Here is a 25,281-nt window from a genome sequence, read left to right as displayed (position 1 = left end):
TAGCATATTTGAGACTTGTAATGATGAGTGATGACCATGAAGTAAGTGTTTCAGTGGGAATATTAGGTAAATGAGACAATGTCCAGATAATTTCACTCCCTCACTGCTAGCTTGTTTCGGATTATAGACCTAAAGATAAGTATATGTGATATGTTTAAAGTCTGTTTCCTGAATTTCTCTCAGGCAGAAAAGGGATGGGGGATGGGGGTAGATGTTACCATATGGGCTCAACTAGTTATTAGACTGATTACTTATAGCCAAGTTAATTTAAACTATTTGGATTCCCATCGATCAGTATACAGTTGTTGAAGATTGGATTCCAAACTTCACCAAAACATGCAAGACAAGTATTAAATTTGTTTTCTCTGCCAAAATTCGTCGAAATTTGACTGCAAGGTAGTTGAAATGTCCAAACAAAGTCACTCCCAATCGCTGTGTTATATTATTATGGATGTTATTGTGGAAAAAACAAGGTAATGCAATCCTTGTGAACCAGATGCGCTTCGAAGTTGGTACTTCACACACCCCTACATGGCAAATCAACTAACCCTAATTTTTATTCATATTTCATGACGTCACGATCAGCTGGCCATTAACAACAAACGACGGTTTGTAGTTTTCGTTTTGACGCACAACAAAACGAATAGCCGGTTCCCTGGATATATGAAATTAGTTCATTTTCTGTTGCTTCCAATTGTTTCACTGTACTAGAGCGTTTCGACTATCAGAGCTTATTAATTATATTACTTTACGGTTTCAACAGTTATCAGGTAAGTGAAATTTAATATTTTCAGACGAAAATCCAATAATTGTCTTGGCGCGTAGATGTAAACAAACCGAGACTTCTGCGACATCATTAACCATTGTATATACAGTAACACAGTGTATATAGAGCAGGGCTTGTCGCTACACGTACGACTACGAGGTCGAACGGCAAATTTATTTCTTAGGTACGAGACGAGTACTGTTGCAATGCGACTTTAAATGTGCTTTCCAGTAAGAAATTTACCCTTTCTGCATAGAACAGTGTATGATCAAAGTGTCTGGCAACGTCCTTTTCGCCGCTAGCGTAAGTCTTTTCAGTTTGCATAGACTGTTTTATTAGAACTGTTTGTTATATTCAGTGTACACATCATCATAACTATGTTACTCGTAGGCTGACGAAATTGCAATGTACCGGTTCGGTTGCCATATCATAACCGTATATGCTTACGTGAGAATAATTTTTTGGCCTGTAGTTCATCCAAATGGATAATCTGTTTGAAAAGCCTTGTATATTTTCCCGTCGAATTCGCGGTTTTTCATTTACCGGAATGATCGATCGATCGTGTCTGTTACTAACAAGTAGATCAATCAGCTGATTTGGGCGTGTCCAAACGTATGGGCATCTCATGCATAGCGCATGGAAATAACATATAACCTTCTTCAATTCTTCGACCTCAAATGGTGCTTTGGGTAAACAAATAGCCAAGATTAATGGGCTAGACTGTTAATGAGCTCTTCTTGTAAACTTTGGGGTGTGGTTAATACATATTGGGAGAAAACATTCTTCCAATTGTCAAATGCTTGAATTTCCTTATAGTCTGTTATGCAGGGAATTTATCATTAATATTGTGTCTTGTTGGATATTTCAATCCGATCTACTCAAAAGTATTTCAAAATGGATCAGAAAAAAAATCTAGAGGAAGTTATTGTGGATGTTTTCTTCATATTTGACCATGATTTGCACAAAGGCTTGCTTTACAGTTAATAAAGAATAGTTTTTGTAAAACTATATATCCACATTCCAAAAGTCTCATCATTTTGCAAATTGATAATTTTTACAAAATAGGCCTGCCTTCCTCTTAAAGACATTTTTTGCTGTAAGACAAAATTCATGATTGTCCTCAGACTACAACTATTAAAGTGGTTAGTAGACATCATATAACTACTTATATACATGTACAGTTTAAAAATATAGGATTTGGTTAATTTTTTTTACCCTCTGGTATTACCATCAGGCTACATGGGGCTCGCATGGTTGCTAGTAGGTCTCTGAAGTTATTTCTCACAGCATGTTTTTCATTTATGGAGTGTTGTATGGAGTGTTAGCTCAGTGGTTAACACCTGTGCCTTTCAATAATAAGGTCCCCGGTTCGAGTCACTCCCAGATTAATGTATGTCGTCCAGTTACAGAGTTGTTGACAATTAACAATTCATAATCATGGACGTTAAATATGAATGTGAGAGACTGACTTCGGTCAGCTTGCGACTTTGATAAGCCAATTAGGCTTCTTCGCGAGTTCCTGCTTGCAGGAGTATTTAATATACATACATATACATACGTACATTTATGCAATTTTCTTTGTCTCAATTCATTGTCTTAAACTTTGTCTTTGAGTACCCTTCATATGTAAACACATTTTCTACTTGTGTTAGCTCATTATTTGTCTTGTGTTTGTGTGTCAAAATATTAAGATAAACAAATTAAAAGAGAGTAGACCTGCCCAATAGAAGAACACATCAAACGTACATCCCATAAAATTTGCTTCTGATGCCAAGATTTAAATTTTACAAAAAGTGCAGGGTAGTCACTACTAGTAAAACCCTCCTCAGTTGTTCCATTTTATTAAATAACAAAAATATTACTATATTTCATGTTCCTCACTTGTTCCATTATATTAAACAACAAATTTGTTAATAAATTTCTTATTCAATATCATTATCATATACATTTTGCATACCCTGCAAAGTGTTTTACTCCAGGTGAAAAAGTGTGTGTTGACGTAACAACCAAGTGACCCTGGCTTTTTAGCATTGATTAGAAAATGATAGCATCATATTTGGTTTCATCAAAGTTATGCTGCCAAAGCCTCAATGACATCATCATGAACTTATCACAATAGGGTACTGTTCCTGAGTATCAAGGTACTCACATTCAATTATCCCATATGATTAGTTCCTTTTACAGTCCTGTATTCTTGAGATTCTGTCGCCATAGTCACGGCTACAGTGTATTATTCAAAGGAAGTCAAATTATATCACGCTATAATTTGCTAGAATTTTCCAAAACGTACTTTCCTGGAGGTCTTTACTCTCCAAATTTTTCTCAGACATTTTTAAGGAATACACAAGATGACTGAATGTCCCAATGAGGAAAATTTCCTCAAAGGTTGTAATAAAAACAGTTTAAGAATTTTGACCAAAGGTGACCATGATTGAATATCTAACATATCTGGGGCCAATACAGCATACCTTTAATCACAAGTCAACAAATTTAAAATTCAAGTCATTTCCAACATTTTTTGCCATCACTCCATCACTGAAAGGCAAGTTGTGAGTTACTTTTCTGACTAACAATACTTACTGCCGTGCTCACATTAAAATAACACAGATGAGAATTAGTTGTATCATGCATTATATAGATCTGTGTTTATCTTCATTCCTCACTTCGATACACTAAAAGCATCATCTACTGTACTGCAGATACAGTATTTATATAGCTTGCATAGCTAGTTCCTCTTCTTTCCAGCCTCTCATCATTCCTTCTCTCAATGCCTCCATGATTAGTCTTTGCCAACAATTTACTGCACTGACCTGGATACCATTACCTACATACCAAAGCACAAGGTTGCCCTGCCTTGATTGGCTGCACTGAGGACTATATGCTGTGTAGCCAGCTGCAGTACACAACTGCATTTCTATGGAAAGAAACACCACACTGTCATAGTGGCCATATGGATATATACTACCAGCACATTTAGCAAAGATATGCACTGCAGAATCAAGCAATCGCGATTAATCTACATACCTTTGTTTCAATTAATCTCAATCTAATCAGTTGCAAGGCTGCTTTTAATGTATTTTTCTCAATGTTAAAAGTTTCTTAACGAATCTTGTTTTGATTCATTGTTCGATATTATACAACATAATCACTCCGGCCTTCAGAGTCTTGGTTTTCACTCAGGACTGTCACGTGACATCAGCATTTGTTTCTGTTTAAGATGCAGTAAGGTGGTGGTATCCTGCCTAAAAGATTGACAGATTTTGCACTAAGATATATATGCAAATTATTTGGGTTTAGAACTTAATTAACGTATGCTGTGAATGTGTGGCACATTATTAGGATTAATGTACGAACATAATAAGACATAGTAAATCTTTTCTCTGGATGTGCACTAGTCAGCATGTCTTGACTCTTAAAATCCAAACTTATGTTTAACGCTTTCAATTCTTTGCAAAAAAAAAACAAATCCCAGAGCTGCTTTAAGTTAACTTAGATGTGTACATTGTTGTGTAATATATTTAAACACACAAACCTCATGATGAAGAAAACTGTATTTGAAGTAAAAATGTCAGGAAGCTTGATAAATTTTATAGCATTCTTTTTGCATTTTGATTAGTTTATAAAATGAACAAAGACTGAAAGAAAATTAAATATTAATTGACAAAAGTTCTTGGTTGGTGGCGGTAGTTCCCTCCGTACTGCAAACTTTGCCACTTTGATAAATGTGTATGTTATTACAATTGTCATATCAGTATTAACTTAACCATGAAACTTGCTGACAACAGTTTGCAAAACAAGTTTGGCCTTGATCCTTAATGTTGTCCATTAATAATAATGTTGAACCAAGTTCCTGGTATCCTTTTGTCTGTGCAACTATATAAAACACACCAAAGAAAGCAATAGCATTTGTCCAGGCTGCATACATGTACTGCATAGCGATACTGTGCAATACTCTCCCATTTGCCCTTGACGATCTCCTACAGAAATTATACACAGCTAGTTTGACGTAACAACCCAATCGGTGGGTTGTTGATTAAACAGTTGTCCTATCTGGCAGCCTGCAGGACACAATTACACAAAGCAATCGCCACATCAGTAGCAAGGTCTTTTGATCCAAAATATGTCTGTGGTCATAATGAATGGTGTGGTCAAGTTCATTCTGTAGCAGGGGAGTTGAAAACAGAATACAGATCTATATGAATTATCTCAAAACTGTAGTCTCATTTATAATAAAGGCTTGAACATGATCAAGATCAGGTCAATTCAAAGAACATTTAAAATTCCAAAGGGAATCATAGGTGTTGATTACATCATCATATATATATATACAGTATGTTACAGGTTACATACTAATCAGGACTACAAGGCTGCAACTTCATTGACACAGTACAGGTACAGTATATCACATACTGTACATGATGACGAAAATAGAAGTAAATATCGTTTATATACAAATTTGATCCAACTATCAGCATTTTTTATCATAATTGATGTGATTATGTAAACTCACATTATTAATGCATATACTGAAGTCTAAACTACTTTTTCAAATACTGAATAGTGAACAGCATAATTACTGGAAATTTTGCATAATTTATTGTAATCATCATGTGTGAAGCTAATTGACAGTTACTACACATTCATGACAGAGAAACAGAACTTTCCAGTTCTACGTTGTCTGGAATGCACATTAAACATGTATATTATTTCCTGTGGAAATTCAGGTTATAATATTTTTTGAAAGGGCATAGATATGTTTTATACATTCAAATTTTGGAAACAATACAGTACTGTAGATACTAGTATTTCCTAGTACCTCAAATATTTCCAGACATTACAAGGTCAGACAAATTCAACTAAGACATACTGTATCTTAGTTAGTGAAGACAATTTTTCTGGAGGATGACATTAAAAAAGTATTTGTATCAAATACTGATTGTTTACAGATTGATCTACCTTTGAAATAAACCAAAAATGGAGCTTTAAGTAGATGTTTCCCCAATTTCAGATGACAATCTTCCCAATTAAACCACCTCCTAGGTAGGGGCATGAATCAAAAGTGTACTAAGCATGGATGCTAGCAATCCAGGGGGTAATTCCTAAAATAAAGAGCCTGATCAGGAAAGATGCAGACTACATCCAAACGATGTGATCGTAGTTACGGTGCAGACAGAAAGAGAGAAGGGAACAAAGCAATTAATATGTTTGGTACATACTTTACATAGACAACTGAACATAGGAACTCCTATGTACAGTGTTAGTATGTTTATCTTTTGCACATAAAGTGTATAACACTTGCAGGGTATCTTTAGCATTGGACAAGTTGATTGGTATTGGCATACACATTTGCAACCCCCCCCCCACCCACCCCCAAAAAAATTATTAAAATTAGGCCTAAGTGGATAAAACTGCATTTCTATGTTGTTACTTTTTTACACATTAATTATGTAGCCTGTTGTTACAGATGTAAAATTACTAAGAGCAGCAACTTTTCAAATTTTCCATTTACTTGTTACTAATTCCTGTTTCAGGTCTAGTAGTGTAAAGGAAAAAATTGTAAATAAACATTGAATGAAGGGAGAATTTTTTAATTTTTTGCTTTGAGTGGCTTTTTTTTCAATGTTCGGTAGGCAGGGAAAGCAAGAGAATGCAAGTGGGTGTCAAATAGCTAAGGGGGAAGATATCCCCATTTGCACCCCTACCAAAGTGCTACCTCAAAACATATCTCCTCGATGTGAGTTTATACCCATGATATTTATAAAAATGACTTGTAGTGGCAGTGATAAATATATATGTGCAGTAGCCATCTGGTATTACACCATCTCCTTGCAATGGCCAGCTTAGGCTAGGACTAACCTAACTTTATAACAACAGTGAACAGATACTGTATATGTAGAGCACTATAAACTGTACATACTATATGAGTACTGTTTGATTCTATGTATACTAATACATATATGCAGTTGCCATGGATGTACAGTATATGTTGTGCAAGATGAAGAATGCATGATGCAATCATATGCAATAGATAAACACCTTGGGCTTTCACCAATATTACAGTGAATTGCTTGCATGAGTCTTATAATAAGTAGTCAGATAATTATAAATGTACAGTCAGAGTTTCTACAGGGCTTGCCATGGGCAAGGAAATATGGTCTGTTTACCTGCCAAGACATTAGACTTTTTATTTCTGTCTCTATCTACAGTTATACATCTTCTGCTGGAGTACTAATCTACAGTTATACAGTCTTCTGCTTGAGTAATAACTTAACCACCGGTTTAAACTCAATCAACGTACTGATCCCAAGATGCTTAGTTCACTATCCGAGTATTTCTTTGGTGCTGTGACACCAGCAGCTGAGGAGCAGCCTGAGACACAGCATCAGGAGTCCAGGACAAAGGAAGAGAAGGAGGAGGAATCAAGAAAATTGGCTGAACCGATGGAAGTTCAGGAGGATGAAGATGATTGGGTTCTCGTTGATGTAACGAGTAAGTAATTAGAAGGAGAGAAAAACAATTAGTGCAAACTTGACTAGACATGTAATGTATGTTCTTGTTTTTTGTAATATCTATGATTTACTTTCTTGTGGATGTAATTTAAAAAGAAAATATTAAGCCCTCTAAAGTTGCAATCAATATTTTTTCCAGAATGTTTGAGGTTAGGGTAATAATACGGTATCTCCCATTGGTCACAAAGTACTGATCTAACAGTGGGGCATGCTCATGTGAGGTTATAGGTGTAGTTCTGTTAAATTGAGTAAATAACACAATTATGCAAATTTCATTATTTTAGTTGACATTATGGTAGGGTGTGAAATAGACTCATTGCATATTCAAAGACCACATACATACAGTATATTTAGTGCACCTTTTTTTAATTTTTTTATGATAGATCCACCTACAGTAGAATCTGGGTTCTCTCTAACATACCACAACAATCAAATTTCAACCACACACTGTATACCAAAGACTGTTCAAGCAAAGGTCAACATTTTTGAGAAAACTGAAAGTCCAAAATAGTTTAATAGATCTGTATTTTAAAATGAAAATCTTTACATGTTTTCAATTATGTATCTGGGTTCTCTCCCACATACCACAACTAGCAAATTCAGCCACAAACTGTATACCAAAGACTGAAAAGTAAAGGTCAAAATTTTCAAGAAAACTGAAAGTCCACATATAGTTTAATTGTGTATTTTAAACCTAAAATCTTAACATGTTTTCAATTAAGGATCAGGTTAGTTCTTTTGTAAATGATTAATGGAGTTTCTGGATGTTTTTTTTTTTAATGTTAGTTTTTTCTTTCATTACAATTACTTTGCAAACATATCTTTTACCTGCTACCAATATAAACAAACACATGATGGAAAAGATTATAATTAAGGGAATCTGTTTCAACCAGCATGTGATTGTTCCAGATTAGTGAGAGGAAACCTACTTCCCCTCTCACACCCCCCCCCCCCTCCTCCCAATTAGTTTTAATCCATCTTATCTTCTTATTTCGGGTAGAAATCGTTTGTACAAGTCTGGCCAAAATAATAAGAAAGACAAATTATACATAAAAAGTACACCAAGCTTCTTCTTTTTTTTTCTTGACAAATCTTCTGATTAATATTCTCTTTACAGATGAAGATCGTGTACCACCTTGTCCTAGTGAATGCCGTATTAGAGGAAAGTTTAGTAATAAAGGGTTAGAAGAAAGTTGGTTTGTCACCCCGCCACCCTGTTTTACTGCCAGTGGTCACACACATGAACATTTAGCAACCAGTCCTATGGAAGATTTATTAATAGAGCATCCGAGTATGTCTGTATATGTTGGAAAAGGTAAAAACCAGGAGAATAGAACACCGAGGCGAAAAGCTCAACGACCAAAGCAAGTCAGAAACAACCAAGTAACAAAACGGTAAGTGGCTGACTTTCCAGGTTGGTTTGTCTCAAATTTGATAATGTTAGGAAAAAAATGTGTTTCGGATTGTTGTATCACTGATGCAGATATTAAGCATGGGAGATTCATAGATTTCATCAGTATTTCATAGAATAATATCAAAATAAAACCACTTAGTGCTACACACTAATTGCAGCAAATAAATAAAAAAATGCATTCAAACATCAAATCGTTGCATTAATATAACATCTTTACCCTTAGAACTGGGTTTTTCAGTTTATCAATAAACATTAAATGGCTAATTAAGTCGTACCTGATTTTGATAATTTTGTTGTTGTATAAAACCATAAATTTCTGAAGACGTGTGGTACCATGTATACCTTCACTATATGCATCGTCACCAGACTGCGATGATATCTTGACAAATATCTTTCATCGTCACAAAGAAAAATTTTGCCTGAAAGGCATCTTCTCTACTTTCCTTCTCACCAGTCTGATCAATTCTTCTAAGAGTCCCCATTCGATTTCCCCGATTCTTTTCGTGTCGTTTGAAAATGATTCTGTTCAGGATAAATTATTCTTCATTCTCAGCTGCCACAACCTAAGAGTACGGCAGACGTCCGGCAGACCGTCCCAGCGTGCGGCCGCGGTTGCAGCTCGCCTCGGTATCCAGCAGACGTCTCAGTTTTCTATAGAACAGGTCGATAAGGCCAGGAAATCTCAACGGAAGCTCTTGAGTCGTAACACGCTAGAGAGACAGAATAAAGTAGTACATCAACAGAGTTTAGGAACCAAGCGCCGCCATCATCGAAACATGGTCAACAATTCGCCAGCTTTCACCAAGCAACCACGATAACAGCTTTGCATCGAGTGTGACTGTTGTGTTTGTGTGTGTGCGTGTGCGTTTGAATGGGTGTTGTTGATGATGATGATGATAATTAGACATACGTGGTGAATATTTGAATTAATTTTTAGAAAACTGAATGCGAATGTTAAATGTGTTACTTTTTACCAGCAATGTGCTTAAATAATAATCTGATGTGGCAAAAAACCCTGAAAAAACGTTTGTGTCTTGTTTATAACATTTGATGAAACTTTGCAAATATTTAACTTAATAAAACAAAACAAACATAAAAACCAACACTTGAAGTTTAAAACCTATTTTACCTTCTTAGTTTTAAAGTTACTGTATTTTAACCTTATTATACACACTGGGCCATTCTTTTCTTTGGTAAAGAAAGCAATATTTATCTATGGATCTGTATTCCTTTAGATCTTAGAATATAATTTCTCTTAACTTATTAAATCTTTTTAAGAGTAAAATTTGGAAATTAATGGAAATATAACAACTTCTTAAAATTTTAACTATAACTGGTATTCATATCATTCCTCGGCTTACCTAGAGCTTCCACCATCAGATAAATATAAATTGTGGATAAGTCAGTCATTCAAACTAAACCTAAAAACTGCTTGTAATTTTAACTATTTTTTTTTCGTTTTCCTATTTTTTAATTAGATATATATATTGTTTTGTCTCAAATAACCTTAAGGAAAGCTACAGGTTAAACAGAACTGAGTTTAAAATTGTGATGTCTTTAAAGTATGTCTGCCATTTTGTAGCAATTTAAGTATTATGTTAGCAGGTCACTACCACATGTGATGAAAAGGAGGAAAAGAGATAACTTGGCCAAAAAACAAACAAACAAAAAATATATATAAAAAAAACTTAGACCACAGACTTTGTTTCAAAAGAGGATTTGGGAGAAATCCCTCTATATGATGCTATATTAAAACAAAAACAAAAAAATAAGTAATATTCTGTTACTGGTTTTGACGGGCTAAATTAAAAATTTCTATTGTGTACTGGCTTAAGGCCTGGGTTCCTAGTGTTCTAATATTCTTAATTTTTTTTGGTTTTCTACCTTGTTTCTGCCATATAACATAATATATAATCAAAGTTAAACCATAATGTGGTATTCATTTAAAGTAGTTGCATGTTCTATTAATTTTAGTAAAATTAGAAGCCATTGTGTGGTTGAAGGAAGGGAGGGCGTGGGGGTTGGGGAGGGAATTGGATCTTGTCCCTTAGCACCTTAAAATTGTGCCTTTCATGTATGGTGAGCAACTCTTGTCAGGTAATTTTGTATTATTTTGAATACCTGCCATGGGTATAGTGCTACAAGTTTAACGTCATTTTTAATGCATACATTTTGAATGCTGCAACAATTGAAAGCAATACTGGGTATTAAAATTGAAGACAACTTTTACATTTTATAAAAATGTACAGCAACAAATGGTGGTGCTCCTGTCTGTAGGTCCAAACCATTTCAAAGAAATTTATTTGTCATAAAAAACAGCTAAAAAAGAAAAGAAAAAGGTCCTCTTCCATTGACTGGCGATCTAACTTGCAAATAACAGACTACTAATAGAAGACAATTATTTGGCAGAGTGACAGGATTAATTTCTCAAGTGAAAAATACTGTTGCCCTCATCTGCTAATCCCGCACCCCCCCCCCTCCCCTCCACCAGATTTTCATATCAAATCTGCTGTTACGGTTTATCATATTTAGTTTTATGTATAGAGTTTTATGTGTACCTTCATGTTACATTGTATACCATTGCAGCATTGCATTTATGTAGCTTGCACAGCATCACAAGTTGTCTTCTGTCGGGCTAGGACAGTAATTAAAGAAGCGTTCCGGCTTTTAGAGTAATTTCCGGAACCATGCATTTGGGCATCAGGTAAAAACAATATATCAACCTATTTCCTCCTTGACAAAAATCCATAAAAATTTGTGAAAACATAAAAAAATGGACAGATGCAAGGTATTTTACAATTCATCTCTTTAGGTCCTATAAGAATTGGAAAATTGTTTGCTGGTTTCCACATTTTCTCACAAATACCAAAATTGGAGATAAAGTGATAGATGTTAATAGCATTTTGAGAATTTCACGTAGAAATGTGACAAACTGCCATATCATTCGGGACTAAGATGGATGTTAATCGACAGATTATACTGACCAGGATCTACGTAGACACTGGTCAGCAACAACCAAAACAGTATCCTCGACTTATAACATTGTCAATGACTCAAACTGTTAAAGACTGCTTAAAATTACTAATTAATTACAAATTATAAACATCTATTTTTCCATTCCCATCACCATGGTTGTTACACCTGTGATAGATTTATATTAATGTACTATAAAACAAAGAAAAGAAAAAAACTTATTTTGGAATTGTTGTTTACGTTATAACTAATGTAGTGTAGATAGTGTATGGCTTTATTAATATATAGTTCAAAAGTCACATGAAAATGTATATATTTGTCAGAAATTCACAGAAATAGTATATATTCCATATTTAAAAAAAAAATTGTTTAGTTCTTTACTTTCATTTCTTTCCTTCTGTAAACATCGGGAAGCAAGCTCTATTTAGAGCTTTTGATGTCATGCGATGTCACCTTTTCGTTATTTCTTTGACTTTTTGTTCTTTCTTTCGATTTTCTGCGTAGCCTTTGTGTGTTTTGGTTTTTTGTTGTTGAATATTTTACATTATTTAAATTATTTGTCTTCACTAGTCTTCACTAGATAAAAACCAACATGTTTCTTCATATTCATTAATTTCATTTTCCTTCTTTGAAAAATAAAATATGTCCTCTTTTCCATGGGGGGAAGATTGAGGAAATGCATTGCAACTAAAATAGGAAGTGGCATTTCAATTGAATGAATTCAGACAGAATATAACAACAGAAAGAAGAGCTTCAATTTTTTTTAAAGTACGAATAATTGAGTCCACTGAGACACTGGTCACCTTATTGGTCACCTTATTGGTCACCTTATTGGTCGCCTTATTGGTCGCCTTATTGGTCACCTTATTCACATCTTTGATCCCAAAAAATACGTAGGGAATGTTTCTCTTTGCAAATGGAATGCATTTTTCCTCAGATATATCCTTAAAGTTATGCCTGTGAAAACGTGACATGCACTGTATGAAGTATGATGAATATTCATGTTTTATTCAGAGTAATTTGCATAATCTATAACTTGCACACTTTCAGTATGTCTAAGCATGTATAACTCATCAATATAATAATTAACGCATCAACGATAGCTTATCTTTCAAAACCAAAATAAACTATATCTACACGTATACTTCGGGTATCTGATTACTACTTTCATGAGAAGGTGCTTAGACTGCAAAAATGATTGTATATACATTATTTTTGGTTCTTCAAAACTGTTTTTGTCAGATAATGAGAAGGGTTTGTAATATTCTAAACAATTTTTAAACTTTTTATGAATATGATGACTGCTTTCAATGTAATACATTTTATCCTTTGGATGATATGGATTTTCTTGTTGGGTTATCCAAGCAGGAATTTTTGGCCACCCAAACTAATATTTCTTAAGATGAATCCAAATTGTCTGAGAATGAATGCCATCCGCAAAGGGTAGCTTGGTTTTCTGACTTCATATTTATTCACATTGAATGATGTTAATGCCTTACAGCATGTTACTAAAATCAAAACTGTTAATGACGGACAGAATATAAACTTCCACTTTTTCATTCTACAAATTTATTGCTGTAAAATCTGTAGGAAAATACTTTCAATTTTAAAATCTTATAAACACTACTGATTTCAGGGAAACCTAAGATCATTGTTATAAACCCTGTTTGGACAACCCCTGGGGCCTGCAAGGAATTCATCCACATTGGAATGTGTTTAATATCTCACCTGAATTTCAATAAAGAAGACAAAATTGGGAGTAAACCTCCCTCAAACAATATCTTTAAAACAGATTACCTCATAGTTGTGGTTATGAGTCCTGTGTGTATGTTTGTGTCTTTGTTTGAATATTTTATTTCAGCTTTAAATTTCTGTGTGACTCGTGCACACAAAAAAATTAAAAAATAATAAAAAGGGGAAAGAAAAGGAAAAAAATATTAGTGGGTTTGATATTAGTTTGGGTTATTGGTGACAGGTATTATTTTAGTGTTTCAGGAAACTGAATTTGGGAATATCAGCTAACTTGTTGCAAAGCTAATTTTTGGAATTTTGATGACTTTGCAATGTTTTGTTTTCTCTGCATGGCTTGGGTGTGGTCTTTTTAGAATACTAATGTAAGAATACAATTATTGGTAGTTGTCTTTTCTTGAATTTCAAGCAATACTAAAGACAGATCTAAAGGCTCTGTTAATGGAAAGTTTTGTCCGCGCTTGCATTCATGAAGTATTGTATGAACATTATGAAGAATCGAAGGCACAAAGCAAAACGATATTATTGCTAACAGTGGATATGATACTGTTCCACAATAGTAACACGCACAGGAGTGGATTGCAAAACATTTGACCCCCCGCTTTCTTCTTAATAATGGAAGAGACTAAGAATCGTTTGAAAAATTACAAAACAAAGATCTCCTCACAGTAAGAGGAAATGAACTGGACTATGGATGTAATTATTTTCAATAGTTAAGTGGTCTTTGTAATTAACCATGGTGTCAAGTATGGTGTACCATAACATATATGATGCATCAATATCTTAAAATTTACCCAGTTTAATCACCCATGAGATATTTAAGTAACAAAGAAAAGTTAACTGTTTCAGAGATTTTGCACAGAGAAAACTTTTGACCCAAAGTTCCAAACTATTTTGATCGGTGGTGATAAGTCAGACATTCTCGGCTGTATCACCCACTCCCCCCTGACGTACCTTATTTCTGATTTGAGTGTAAAATGATCTCATCGTTTTGCCTCCTATTGTATCTCCGTACAATGAAAGAGTCTTTACAGGATTCTATAGCCACCAATGTTCATGCAGTGATGATGCTGGTAGTGTGTATGTATGTATGTATGTAAGGTGTGGTGAGATTTAACAAAAGTATTAACTTGTTTGGTATGAGAATGTTCGGCAAAAATAATAATAAAAAGATGGAAACATCATTCTCTCTGATACTATTTGTTGTCATTTCTTGCAATTCTTTTATTTTTCTTCAACAATTGTAAATATTTTTATTATGCTTTTTTTTATTCAAGTATGAACTATAAATCTAATTATTTCTGTCAGAAATTATTACTTCTTTTTGACAAAAAAGTTAATACCAGTGGTAGTCTTGTATTATTACTGACAGAATGATCCAGCTTAATAAGTTACTGATGGAAATGATTTTGGTTGTGTCGAGATGTATGTTCTGTTTGGTCGGAAGGGGCCATATAGGGGCGGCAACTTTGATTATACTTGAATAAAGAGTATATACCGTCCGAACCAGCAGTACCATTTGTGTAACACTGTACAAACCTGCATAGTTTCAACACATTCAAACTAAATAAATTCACAAGAATTGTGTGATTAGGGCATTATTACATTCTCAGTTGTGAAAATGCCAGAATATTGAAAATTGAAGAGCTGTCAGCATAAGGAAAAGTGAAAAAACAAATTACAACCCTTTGTCCATTTTAGACTTTTGGCAAAGGTTTTGATGTAAAGCAGGTAGGTCATTGCCTTAGCTTCTGATAGTTTTTGAGACAGAAATCTAACTATCGGCCTCTTCATTATAATACATCTGACCAACTTTCCATCCCAAAACTGTAAGTAACTTTGCAACAAGATGTATCAACCAAATACATAACACAATATAGTTTACAATACCTGGGAGAGATGATTGCAAAAACCGTCACCGTAAACTTCTGACTGTTCTGACAAATTCTTCCACCTGCTCTGGAACTATTTCGTTGCTCCACAGACCGTCACGTTTGAAGTGTGAGCCGACGATGAGAGCGTTGGCAGAGATGAAATTGCTGACATTCTGTGAGGTCACACCGGAACCGACCAAGACTGGAATCTTCACGCTTCGTAGGACATCTGACGGAAACAAAATGAACAAATTAGGTCTCCACTTTGAGGATCAGGTGTCAAGAGAAATCCATTTGGGTCAAATTCCTCATTCGGTGATAACTCCGAAGATAATTAAAAACTTTAAACGCTGCATTTTCTGAGTTTGAAGGAGACTCAGTATGACAAACTCAGTATTTCTTGTCATGTAGTTCTACTTGATGTGTATTGGAATTTAATACAAACTAGAAACATTGGTGATCTGTGCATATGTGACCAAAGTACTACATGCTGGGTACTAACATGGAACTCAGTATTTTGTGTCATGTAGCTATATACTTGTTGTGTATTGGAAATTAATACAAACTAGAATGGTGAACATGTACATATGTGACCAAAGTACCACTGCTATGTATTGACATAGAACTCAGTATTTTGTCTTTTTGAGAAACATAAAAAATACCATGCAATTTAAATGTCTTCATCTATCAACTTTAGAGTTAACTGGAAGAGAGTGAGAAAGTGGGGGGGGGGGGGGGGGGTGGGGACAACTAACTGACAAAGTAACATTATCAATCCTTGGAAGAAATATTTTTTATTTGATATAAAATTTGCATCATTCACAGTGTTAATATGTTAATATAGGTGAAATCAACTGAGGAAGAATCATTAATTGTGTAAAACACGAAACATGGTTAAACAAACCTCAGGACATTTTTTTATCCATTGAATAAATCTGACAAAGTACCTACCTTCTAGGTCCCGCTTTTCCACAGGACTACCTGTTTCTGTTCCAGTCACAATGGTTCCATCGCTGCCGAAAAATTCTGCTGCACGAGCAACTTCTGACACGCTCAGGTCAGATGTAATTGCATGCGAACTACGAAGAGGGAGAAACAACATTTTCCACTTAAACATTTTACTTCAAATGTCAGGAAATGATAAACATAAAATGTGACTACAAGCATGATTGAAAATTTTAGGGCACATTTTATACTCGAATACTGTTTTAGTAAAGAATTCGTCTGCTTTTTAAATCTTCCAATTATATGGATAATAAAATCATACCCAGTCCTGTTTACACACCCATGAATTTCAGTATTTATAGAAATTATATCAGTGCAAAATGAGGTGTTTATCATAAATTTGTTGCAACTGTTCTTTCTATGCACAGTAGATTGCTCACAGATCATTAACAGAGATCGTGTGTCGTATCTCTTCCCTTCCGACGTTATTCTCACTTGACCTAATACAGTCGTGACCATACGGTTGACAGTCTCGAAGTACGGCGAATGGGAATGAGAGTGGATCAAGGTTGTTGGTATTTCGTGCCAACAATTCCATCTTGGTTCACTTTTCTTCCAAAGTATACTAAATTTGAGCCTTTTGCAAAGAATATCACGACGGCCCCAGAATATCCACATGAGATGTCAAATTACATGTGTGTATACCTCAGTGCTGTCATAACCCACAGGGGCTTACATTCATATATAAATTGATACCAAGTCGTTCTCAAATTTGAGCTGTGTGTCAGGCGTGGTTTGACACTACCCATGGATATGAAGAGGCCTGGAATAAGAATGAATGAAAAGGAAACAAAAACAGGTGGCAACAAAAAGATGCCTCTTTTGATGGCCCATATTTTTGGTTGAACTTTTCTAGGCTAGTCACTACTACGGACAGTCATGTGATGTGATCTAAATTTGTCCCTGCATACCTGTGTTTCTTCTTAACGTCCGTGTATATCAGGACGTCCTCTGCTTGGATGCTTTTTCTGTACCTCAGTAGCTCTCCCGCACACGCATTCAAGAGGCCTTCATCTGCTACGTGACTGAAAACAAATCCTTCTGCTCGTACGAACTCCAAACCTGATGGAAGAAACAAAAAACGCTATTAAACAGTTCTATATTCCAGAATGTACATTGTTCGCATTCGGGATCACTTAGCAACGACTTGTTCAAAAATGATCATGTCAGTTTATCTGCAAAAATCATTAATGGTGAGTTTGTGACACAACTTTCAAGCAATTCTCTCTTCATACTCCTGGGGAGACCTGTTGGGGTAAGAGTGGGGATGATGGTCGGGAGAAGGAGGGGATATTTGATGCTTCTAAGTCATTAACAATGATGTCATATCATGCCTTGATCAATGGAATGATATAAATTAAACACCGATGCCCCCTAATGCACTACATAATAATACAAGCATTGTCCAGAGTCTTCAGTACACCCCAATTCACAACTTGAAGATGTCAAAAATACATTTTGTCGGTGGATTAACTACTGATTCGTTTGTTCTGCAATAAGTTAAACAATTTATCTCACTGCTGAAAGGAGACATCACCTTTCTATGTACGAACAGCTGAATATTACAACGTTGATTATGAATCTCGGGGGGTGGGGGAAGGGGTGGGGGGAAAGGAAAGTAAGTGAGCTGATAATGAAATGAGCTTTTACAGCCTTTTCTCTTGTTATACATTAAATATAAATACAGAAATTCCTGCTTAAATTTGTTTTATTTCTAAGTGTTCCATACTTCTTTTTAAGTGATCTTTCTAAGTAATCTTTCTAAGTGATCCATACTAAGTGATCCATACAATAGGGAGTGTTAGCTCAGTGGTTAACGCCGGTGCCTTTAAATAAAAGGTCCCGAGTTCGAGTCACTCCAAGATTAATGTATGTCGTCCAGTTACAGAGTTGTTGACAATTGACAATTCATAATCATGGACGTTAAAATATGAATCTGAGAGACTGAGTTCGGTCAGCTTGCGGCTTTGATAAGCCAATGATGGCTGCTTCGCGAGTTCCTGCTTGCAGGAGGATCTAACATACATACATACACACATACATACTGCTACAGATGACTACCAAAACAATTCAGGGAAATTACAGAATGGTAATGTATATGGCTGAAGGTTGCCAGTAATAATTTGCAACACTGATATCACCAGCTTTTAACATGGGCAGACTGGTACAATATTTTGTTGTACCAGCAACTTTGTATCAATCATGATATTGTACACGAGAACTTGACAGTTCTAACAAAGTATTTCATATGCATCGCTCCGCCTTTATTTCTTGTTAAGTTCAACCTTGAACTGATGCTTTTCAGTGGCTGCTTGTACCGTAATAGGGATATCAGCATCTATCGACATAACACGAGAGATCATGTCCTCTTCTTTTTTCCAAAGTAACATCAACATAATATTGGCTAAAACCCAATAACACAGCAGATGAACCTAGTATTAACCTACTATCAGGGCAATTTAAAGTTTTTAATGTAACAATCACCTAATTAGTGTGTAAAAGTAAATTGGCCTGACGTTTCGATCCTACCAGGATCTTCTTCAGAGGCTAAATGACAAGTAACCCTTGTCATCTAATTAGGTTAGTAACCTGCTTATACCAGGTTTTCACATTTCTCTCTGTTTAAAAATTTGCATTTCAGACATGCATTAGCAAGGAATATAAGAAAGTCACCTGGCAAATAATTAAAATGTAATCATCATCTAATTAGGTTAGCAACCTGCTCATACCAGGTTTTCACAATTCTCACAGCACTCACTGTTTAAAATTTGAATTTGAGAGGAGCGTTAACAAGGAATATAAGAAAGCCACCTGGCAAATAATTAAAATGTAATCATCATCTAATTAGGTTAGTAACCTGCTAATACCAGGTTTTCACAATTCTCACAGCACTCACTGTTAAAAATTTGCATTTCAGTCATGCATTAGCAAGGAATATAAGTAGTCACCTGACAAAATAATTCCAAGATTTGCAAGTGAAGTCATAAGCCCACATAAAACACTGATCGTCTTCTAAGCCATCATACACAAAATAGAACAGAAAAATTAGTTACTGAGGATAAAGGTGAAAGAGAGAGAGAGAATGGAGAAGGGGGGGGGAGGGGGATAGGGGAAGATATGACAGAGATGAGAGAATAGGGATGTATGGTAAACTACTGTACATGCAGTCATTACCAGCAGCTTGAGCTATAGCGATGGCAATATTGTTCCCAGCGGACAGCACCTGTATACCGCAAGGAAGATGAGGTAAAGACCGTTTGACGTTGTAAGCGACGGCTGCCATTCCTGCTGTGATTTCTGGTCCAATCTTGTGTGGAGGCAGGTAGGGAAGGTCATGCATGTTTTCAAGCATTATTGCATCCTGAAATACAAATAAAACCAATACCAGGCATTTATAGATATATGCTGAAAAATGGAACTATTTTTTACTGTGTTCTTGCTATCACATTTATCCCTTTCGAAGCAATGAAATAGTTGAAGTCATTTTGAAATGTAGAAAGCAAGACCTAACCATTCTTAAAGTGTGATGTCACTCTGCATGGACGCAACAGACTGTTAAAAAATATCTTTCACACATAAGTGTCAGTGATGATGGGTTTGGAAGTTTATGACCTTTGACATTGTATCATTATAATGATACATGGATATGATGTGCTGACACCTGACTACACTAGAATCACTAACTGGAGACAACTCTCTGTTGGCTCTAATAACGTTTGACAAGACACTTGTCCTAAAACTTTGGATCCAAGCCCAAAATTCGCTCAAGATCAGACGTTGCTACTGTATATATATATATATATATATCAGTGATATTTATTGCTGTTTTTTGGCAGTGCTGTACATAAGGAAGCAAATACTCACATGTATTTAAGCTATTTTGACATAGTAGATTCTAACATAGCATTTATAGAATAATAGAACACCAACTTAGTATTATAACTCAGCAACTCTGCATACATATGTATCTTCCGTCTTCTGGGTACGGAAAAGCACCACTGGAGTCTCCACCTAACTTCAACTTAAACATCTCCGCTATGTATAGTAAAACCATATGACTGCATAGACAGCGATGTGTGGTTAAATCTTGACAGTGCATCAAACCATATTAATATAACCCCCAGTTTCTTTCTTCTGATGGGATTACATATGAGGTTGGTAGGTGAGTGACACAACATGGAGTTTACTTAACTCAGTCCATTCCTACCATACTGTCATCAATGCATGTCATGCATGTCATGAATATTCAGCACTTTGCTATCAAAATCAGCCAGTTGGGACAATTTCCTAATGCTACTACCTCTCTAAACTGTACTCCATTATCATGCTCTCAAAGCACTGGTACTGACAGTACAAACAGTTCCTGCACCTTGATCTGATAGAAACATGATATTCATCATGCTCGTACTGACAAAACAAGTGCTCTGAAGCGGGACATGACACTACAGTATAGAAAAACAATTGTCCCAACTGGGTGTCCAAAATGCTCCACTACTCACTCACAATACTGTGTTCTTCTATACCACCCTAGGATCAGTGAAGCAGCTAATCTCTATTCAAGATAAAATACCTTAAATTGATTTATGTCTGAAAGCTAGCCAGCCAAAATTCTGAGGATGAATCATTGGATAATTCCCTAGGCCAAGTTTGATATAAATCTCCTAGCATGCATCCTGGGCTATGTCTATACAAACAGGGAAACCAAATAGGATTAAGTGAGAAAACTCAAACCTAACAAGCTCAACAATATTTGCTCCCATAGCAGTTTGCCTCCAGCTGCTAATTAGGATATAAATCTTTTCCATTTGATTACAGAGTGTGTGTTGCACCATCTTATGCATTTACTATACACTGCAGTACTGTTCATAGGCCACAGTATTATTACCTGGACAGAATATTAAAAGGAGTATAAACCATCTTTGAGAAAATCCCTTAATAATCACCCCCACCCCACCGTCTTCTAGAGCTTGTCCTTGAAAATGTATCATCTCATTTTTTTTATCTCTAATACATGGATGAGTCTTCTCTTTGCATCACTTTTGTCTGTTAAAAATGTCAGTTTATATCAATGTTAATCTATGTTGCATTGCATTGCCATTTATCAACAGTTGCTTTCATTATGTTTGTACTGGAAACCACTCTTAGCATAAATGTTAGTGAAATTCTATAAGAATAAGACCAAAATATTCTCCACTACTAGCTTATAGCTACATCTTCTTATTAACCGTACATATACCATATATCATAGTTGTTGTTGTTCTTGTACTTGTTGTTTTCAATGAAACCAACAGACACCTCAATACCCTATCACAACATATGCCCTTCAAACCCTTTTTCTGTCCATTTATAATCCTTTGACATGCAATCTATGTTTGAAACCTTAGAACAAACTGTTTAATAGCTGATGGGTACTCTGAGACGACCAAATTTCTGTTCTGGAGGTCATCAGTTGTTTACATCAAATTTGAATTGCATTTTAACTAAATATCACCAAATACAAATAGGTTCTATGATAAATTGCTATCACCCCCAAAGCTGGTGTTCTATTCAGCAAACCTACACATCTCTCCTGCAGTGTACATATCGGTCATTGTTCTTTGCTACACTTTTTCGGACAATCAATTTTGCTGTTTGGTATCCAAAGTGTAACAACTGGTTGTCCCAGCGTTAAACAGAAAATATCCTTGAAACATGGCCATGCCTTACCTTGTACTTTGATAAAAAAAGCTTCATCATTTTTGTTTTGCCAATCTATGATATCCTTTGTGGGCTATAAATAATTAGTAAAAAATTCTCAACAATGCATTATGATGAAAAAAATCAGGAATAAAAAACAAAGCTGGATTTACCACTCCAGCATTCTTGTACATTTCTGCTTCCTCCAGAGCCACATCAATGATCTTTGACATCCTCTGACTGTTCCTTGGGGTGCCTTTATATGAAAAACAAGAAAAGAATGATAAACTCCCCCCATTTTGAATTCCTGAGTAAAAACAAGAAATTGTTTACACCTTGTGCCAATAGATGCTACCATAAATTTGTTTTGTTTATAACAGGGGATGCATAAATAAATAAACACAATACAAGTAGCGTAAGATATTGCTAACAAAAAGTATTGCTGTTATCCTGTTGTAGTTGATTTCCTAATGAACATTTGTTGCAAATATTGTTGACAATTAGCTCAGTGAAAAGCCTCTTGTTCCTGTTCTGGATGTTCCCATATACTTAACAGAATATAGTATTACCCAATAATAGATTTGTGTTTGTTCCACATGCAGCATAACTTTGTAGCTAGCTTCCTAGATGGTGGTGACATTTTTTTTGGAGGGGGGGGGGGGGGGAGGGACTTGAGAAACTACAGTACAGGTACAGAAAGTGTTTTGGTGGGTATTACAAATTTGTTCTACGTACAGATCTTCAGATGAAGCATTAAGCAACTTTTAAGTAATTTTCCTTCTTGTAGTGAAACATTCAAGCACATTTAAGTAAAGCTTGCTCTATGTTCTACAAAAGCATATTCCGAGAATACACTTATTAAACTTGGGAAATAAAGTTTCAAACAGAATTGCAAGAAAGCATCGAGGCTTCAATGATGTATGTTTGACTTTTTAGCATAATTGGAGGCAATACTGAAGACCTTAAGGGTACCATTTGCAAGATTCATCAACATGACCTTTAAATCAAACATTGATTCATACTACACATAATATCACAATTTTTAAAAGGAAGTGGTTTCTCCCCCAAAAGAATGCAACTAAACCTAATAAAAAAAGAGTAACCTTTGAACAAGACTTCTAGGACTCAGTTATTTAATCTGTGATGCTGGGCATTGAACCAACTGATGCATGCAGTGACTACAGTGCTACAGACCAAGCAATGATCCAGTTCTAAGCCAAACATAAATGGTAGCTAGGCTACAATGCCCAGGCCTGCCAATGACAAACCTTTTATAAGCTTTTGTCATTTCATTTGACAAACTTCCAATGTGTGAGAATGATTTAAAGGGTGTGAAGACTCGCGCACAAAGAAACGTCTCGTGTAATCTGACCTAGTTTGGAATGAGGTGTAACAGAAGAGTTAGACACCACCCTTGATCCCAGAAAATACACACACAGCTTGCTACCGTTGGTAATTAGACACTTAGTGTACAGTCAATACATACAGCTACGGTCAATATCCACAACACAGTGTACATAGCAGCGTGGATATCTCAGGTCTAGATAAAAGATAACAAGGTATCACGTTTCATTACTGTCTGCATTTTGTAGAAACAAGAAAAAAACTTCACTTGCAAGCAACGGAAAGTTAACTTTTTCAGAACGCGGCAGGCGGTTTGGGGCGAGTCTTTAATGCCTTTAAGTATAAGGACAGATAATATTGTCTAGAAAAGTAGCAGAACTGTCTCAATGGGATGGGCAGAAACAAAACCTGGGATAAGTTGTGATGATACACCATACTGTATGATAACAATAAATTTTACCTGGCAGAGCTTTAATATGAACCATTGCTACAATCACTCCTCTTTGCCTCCTGAATAGAGAGATAAATTTATCCATTTCAGATGGGACCTCTAAAATGTTCAAGAATCTTCTTCTCTGAAAGCAGAAAATATGCATGATAAAAGTTCTAATTTCATGATGGCATCTGCACAGCAAGCATTCTGCCAATTTATGTTTAGCAAACTACATACTTAATTATCACAAAGTGCTTTGCAGAGATTCCATCCCAGATAGGCCTTATGCTATATATACTATATTGGGATAAACACACAGATCATGATTAGAAACATTTCAATGTCACTTTTTCATCTGAAAGCATCAACCGATTTATACCAGCAACAGTCACGTTGTTTTAAGAAACTTGCACACTGAAAGCTGATTGATTGCTATATAACATGAATGCTATCAGATTGAGAAGTGTTCATATGACTTGACTAGTTGGAATGGTGATCTTTCATTAAATTGTAAATGAGTTCGCTCTGCGTTGTATGTTTTATATGCTTTCCCTTGGCAAGTCTAGCAACCCTCGTTCCTCTCTATTATGTATTATAACTATTATTGACAAGTCTACTTTCTTAAAAGTTTAAACCGAATGATCGTAGATATAAAATCAACACTTTATATCATTCCTCATCGAAGGGAATATATAGCAAAGTCACAAATTATTATAGTAGGCCTACTGAGGGGTGCAAGTTGTATGGCACAGTCAATTTAGCTTGTTATGTTGCAAAGTTGTGATATGAGCAGTCAATGTGTACAGCTGTTTAGTAATATAGTGTACAAGCCTACCATGTATGTTAAACTTAAAGCCTAACATTAGGCTGGTTGGGACAGCTGCCTGTCAAGTATCAGGCTAAATTCTTTTACAACGACAAGTACTGAAGTTGAAGTGGACAAATTGCATCAACTTCAAGACAACCAAGATAAACCTTCCGAATGAGATCAAGGATATTATTAACTTTTTTTGCTAATTTATGTCCCAACATCACTGCTGTTGGAATTGGTTATGGTAGGCTAGGCCAAACACGTAAGACGTGCAGTCACACATGGGCACTGACTAACGTTGAAGGTGTCCGGCTAATGCTGCAACACCAACACTGTTGACTAGTTGGAGCTGATTCGCAGGTGAGATAATAAGATTAATTGCGAGTCAAACAAATACATCAGTGTGAATGCTTTAAAAAAGGCAGAAAAAAATCCTTACCAAAGGTACAAACTCGAAATAGCTTATCAAAGTACTACTTTGTAAATGACAGCAACCTAGGCTGTGTGTAACGATCTCAAATGTTTTCCCAGCTTAGCAATGTTTACATCTGGAGAAACTCACGTGGAAATTTACATATGCTCTTTGCAACGTCACTGATTTGAGCCAATCACAGCTCTCTAGATACGGACGCTCAATCTGTTGCTAACAAAGTAGCTACGCGAAATCGACAGAAAAACTCGTTTTAAAAAAACTTAAGAATGTTTTTAATATGATAATGACGTATAT

At 35.5% G+C, this 25,281-nt stretch overlaps 2 protein-coding genes across 6 annotated transcripts; one reads left to right on the top strand and one right to left on the bottom strand.

Moving 5' to 3' along the window:
* Window positions 1-610: 610 nt before the first annotated feature.
* On the top strand, window positions 611-13,544 carry LOC139961992 (uncharacterized). Of its 2 annotated transcripts, none has more exons than XM_071961768.1 (4): window positions 611-770; window positions 6,973-7,255; window positions 8,393-8,669; window positions 9,243-13,544. In XM_071961768.1, exons 2-4 carry the CDS (start codon window positions 7,075-7,077, stop codon window positions 9,505-9,507), a joined length of 723 nt encoding a protein of 240 aa, XP_071817869.1. In that variant the 5' UTR covers window positions 611-770; window positions 6,973-7,074; the 3' UTR covers window positions 9,508-13,544. The 2 variants fall into 2 exon arrangements, with proteins under 2 accessions (XP_071817869.1, XP_071817876.1); XM_071961775.1 differs by lacking the exon at window positions 611-770 and adding an exon at window positions 880-1,069.
* LOC139961973 (uncharacterized protein F13E9.13, mitochondrial-like) lies at window positions 1,120-25,135 on the bottom strand. Of its 4 annotated transcripts, none has more exons than XM_071961741.1 (8): window positions 24,579-24,784; window positions 23,771-23,885; window positions 22,140-22,222; window positions 19,465-19,651; window positions 17,202-17,352; window positions 16,237-16,364; window positions 15,302-15,514; window positions 1,120-4,925 (listed from the first exon to the last, which is right to left on the bottom strand). In XM_071961741.1, the coding sequence occupies exons 1-7, from the start codon at window positions 24,579-24,581 to the stop codon at window positions 15,327-15,329; spliced, it is 855 nt and encodes a 284-aa protein (XP_071817842.1). In that variant the 5' UTR covers window positions 24,582-24,784; the 3' UTR covers window positions 1,120-4,925; window positions 15,302-15,326. The 4 variants fall into 4 exon arrangements, with proteins under 4 accessions (XP_071817842.1, XP_071817852.1, XP_071817835.1 ...); XM_071961751.1 differs by lacking the exons at window positions 1,120-4,925; window positions 24,579-24,784 and adding exons at window positions 9,261-9,399; window positions 24,994-25,135; XM_071961734.1 differs by lacking the exon at window positions 1,120-4,925 and adding an exon at window positions 9,261-9,399.
* Between the last annotated feature and the right edge of the window lie 146 nt (window positions 25,136-25,281).

This window comes from Apostichopus japonicus, chromosome 3, assembly GCF_037975245.1.
Source record: "Apostichopus japonicus isolate 1M-3 chromosome 3, ASM3797524v1, whole genome shotgun sequence".
NCBI classification, from domain to species: domain Eukaryota; kingdom Metazoa; phylum Echinodermata; class Holothuroidea; order Aspidochirotida; family Stichopodidae; genus Apostichopus; species Apostichopus japonicus.
This window is presented reverse-complemented; position numbering and strand designations above follow the sequence as displayed.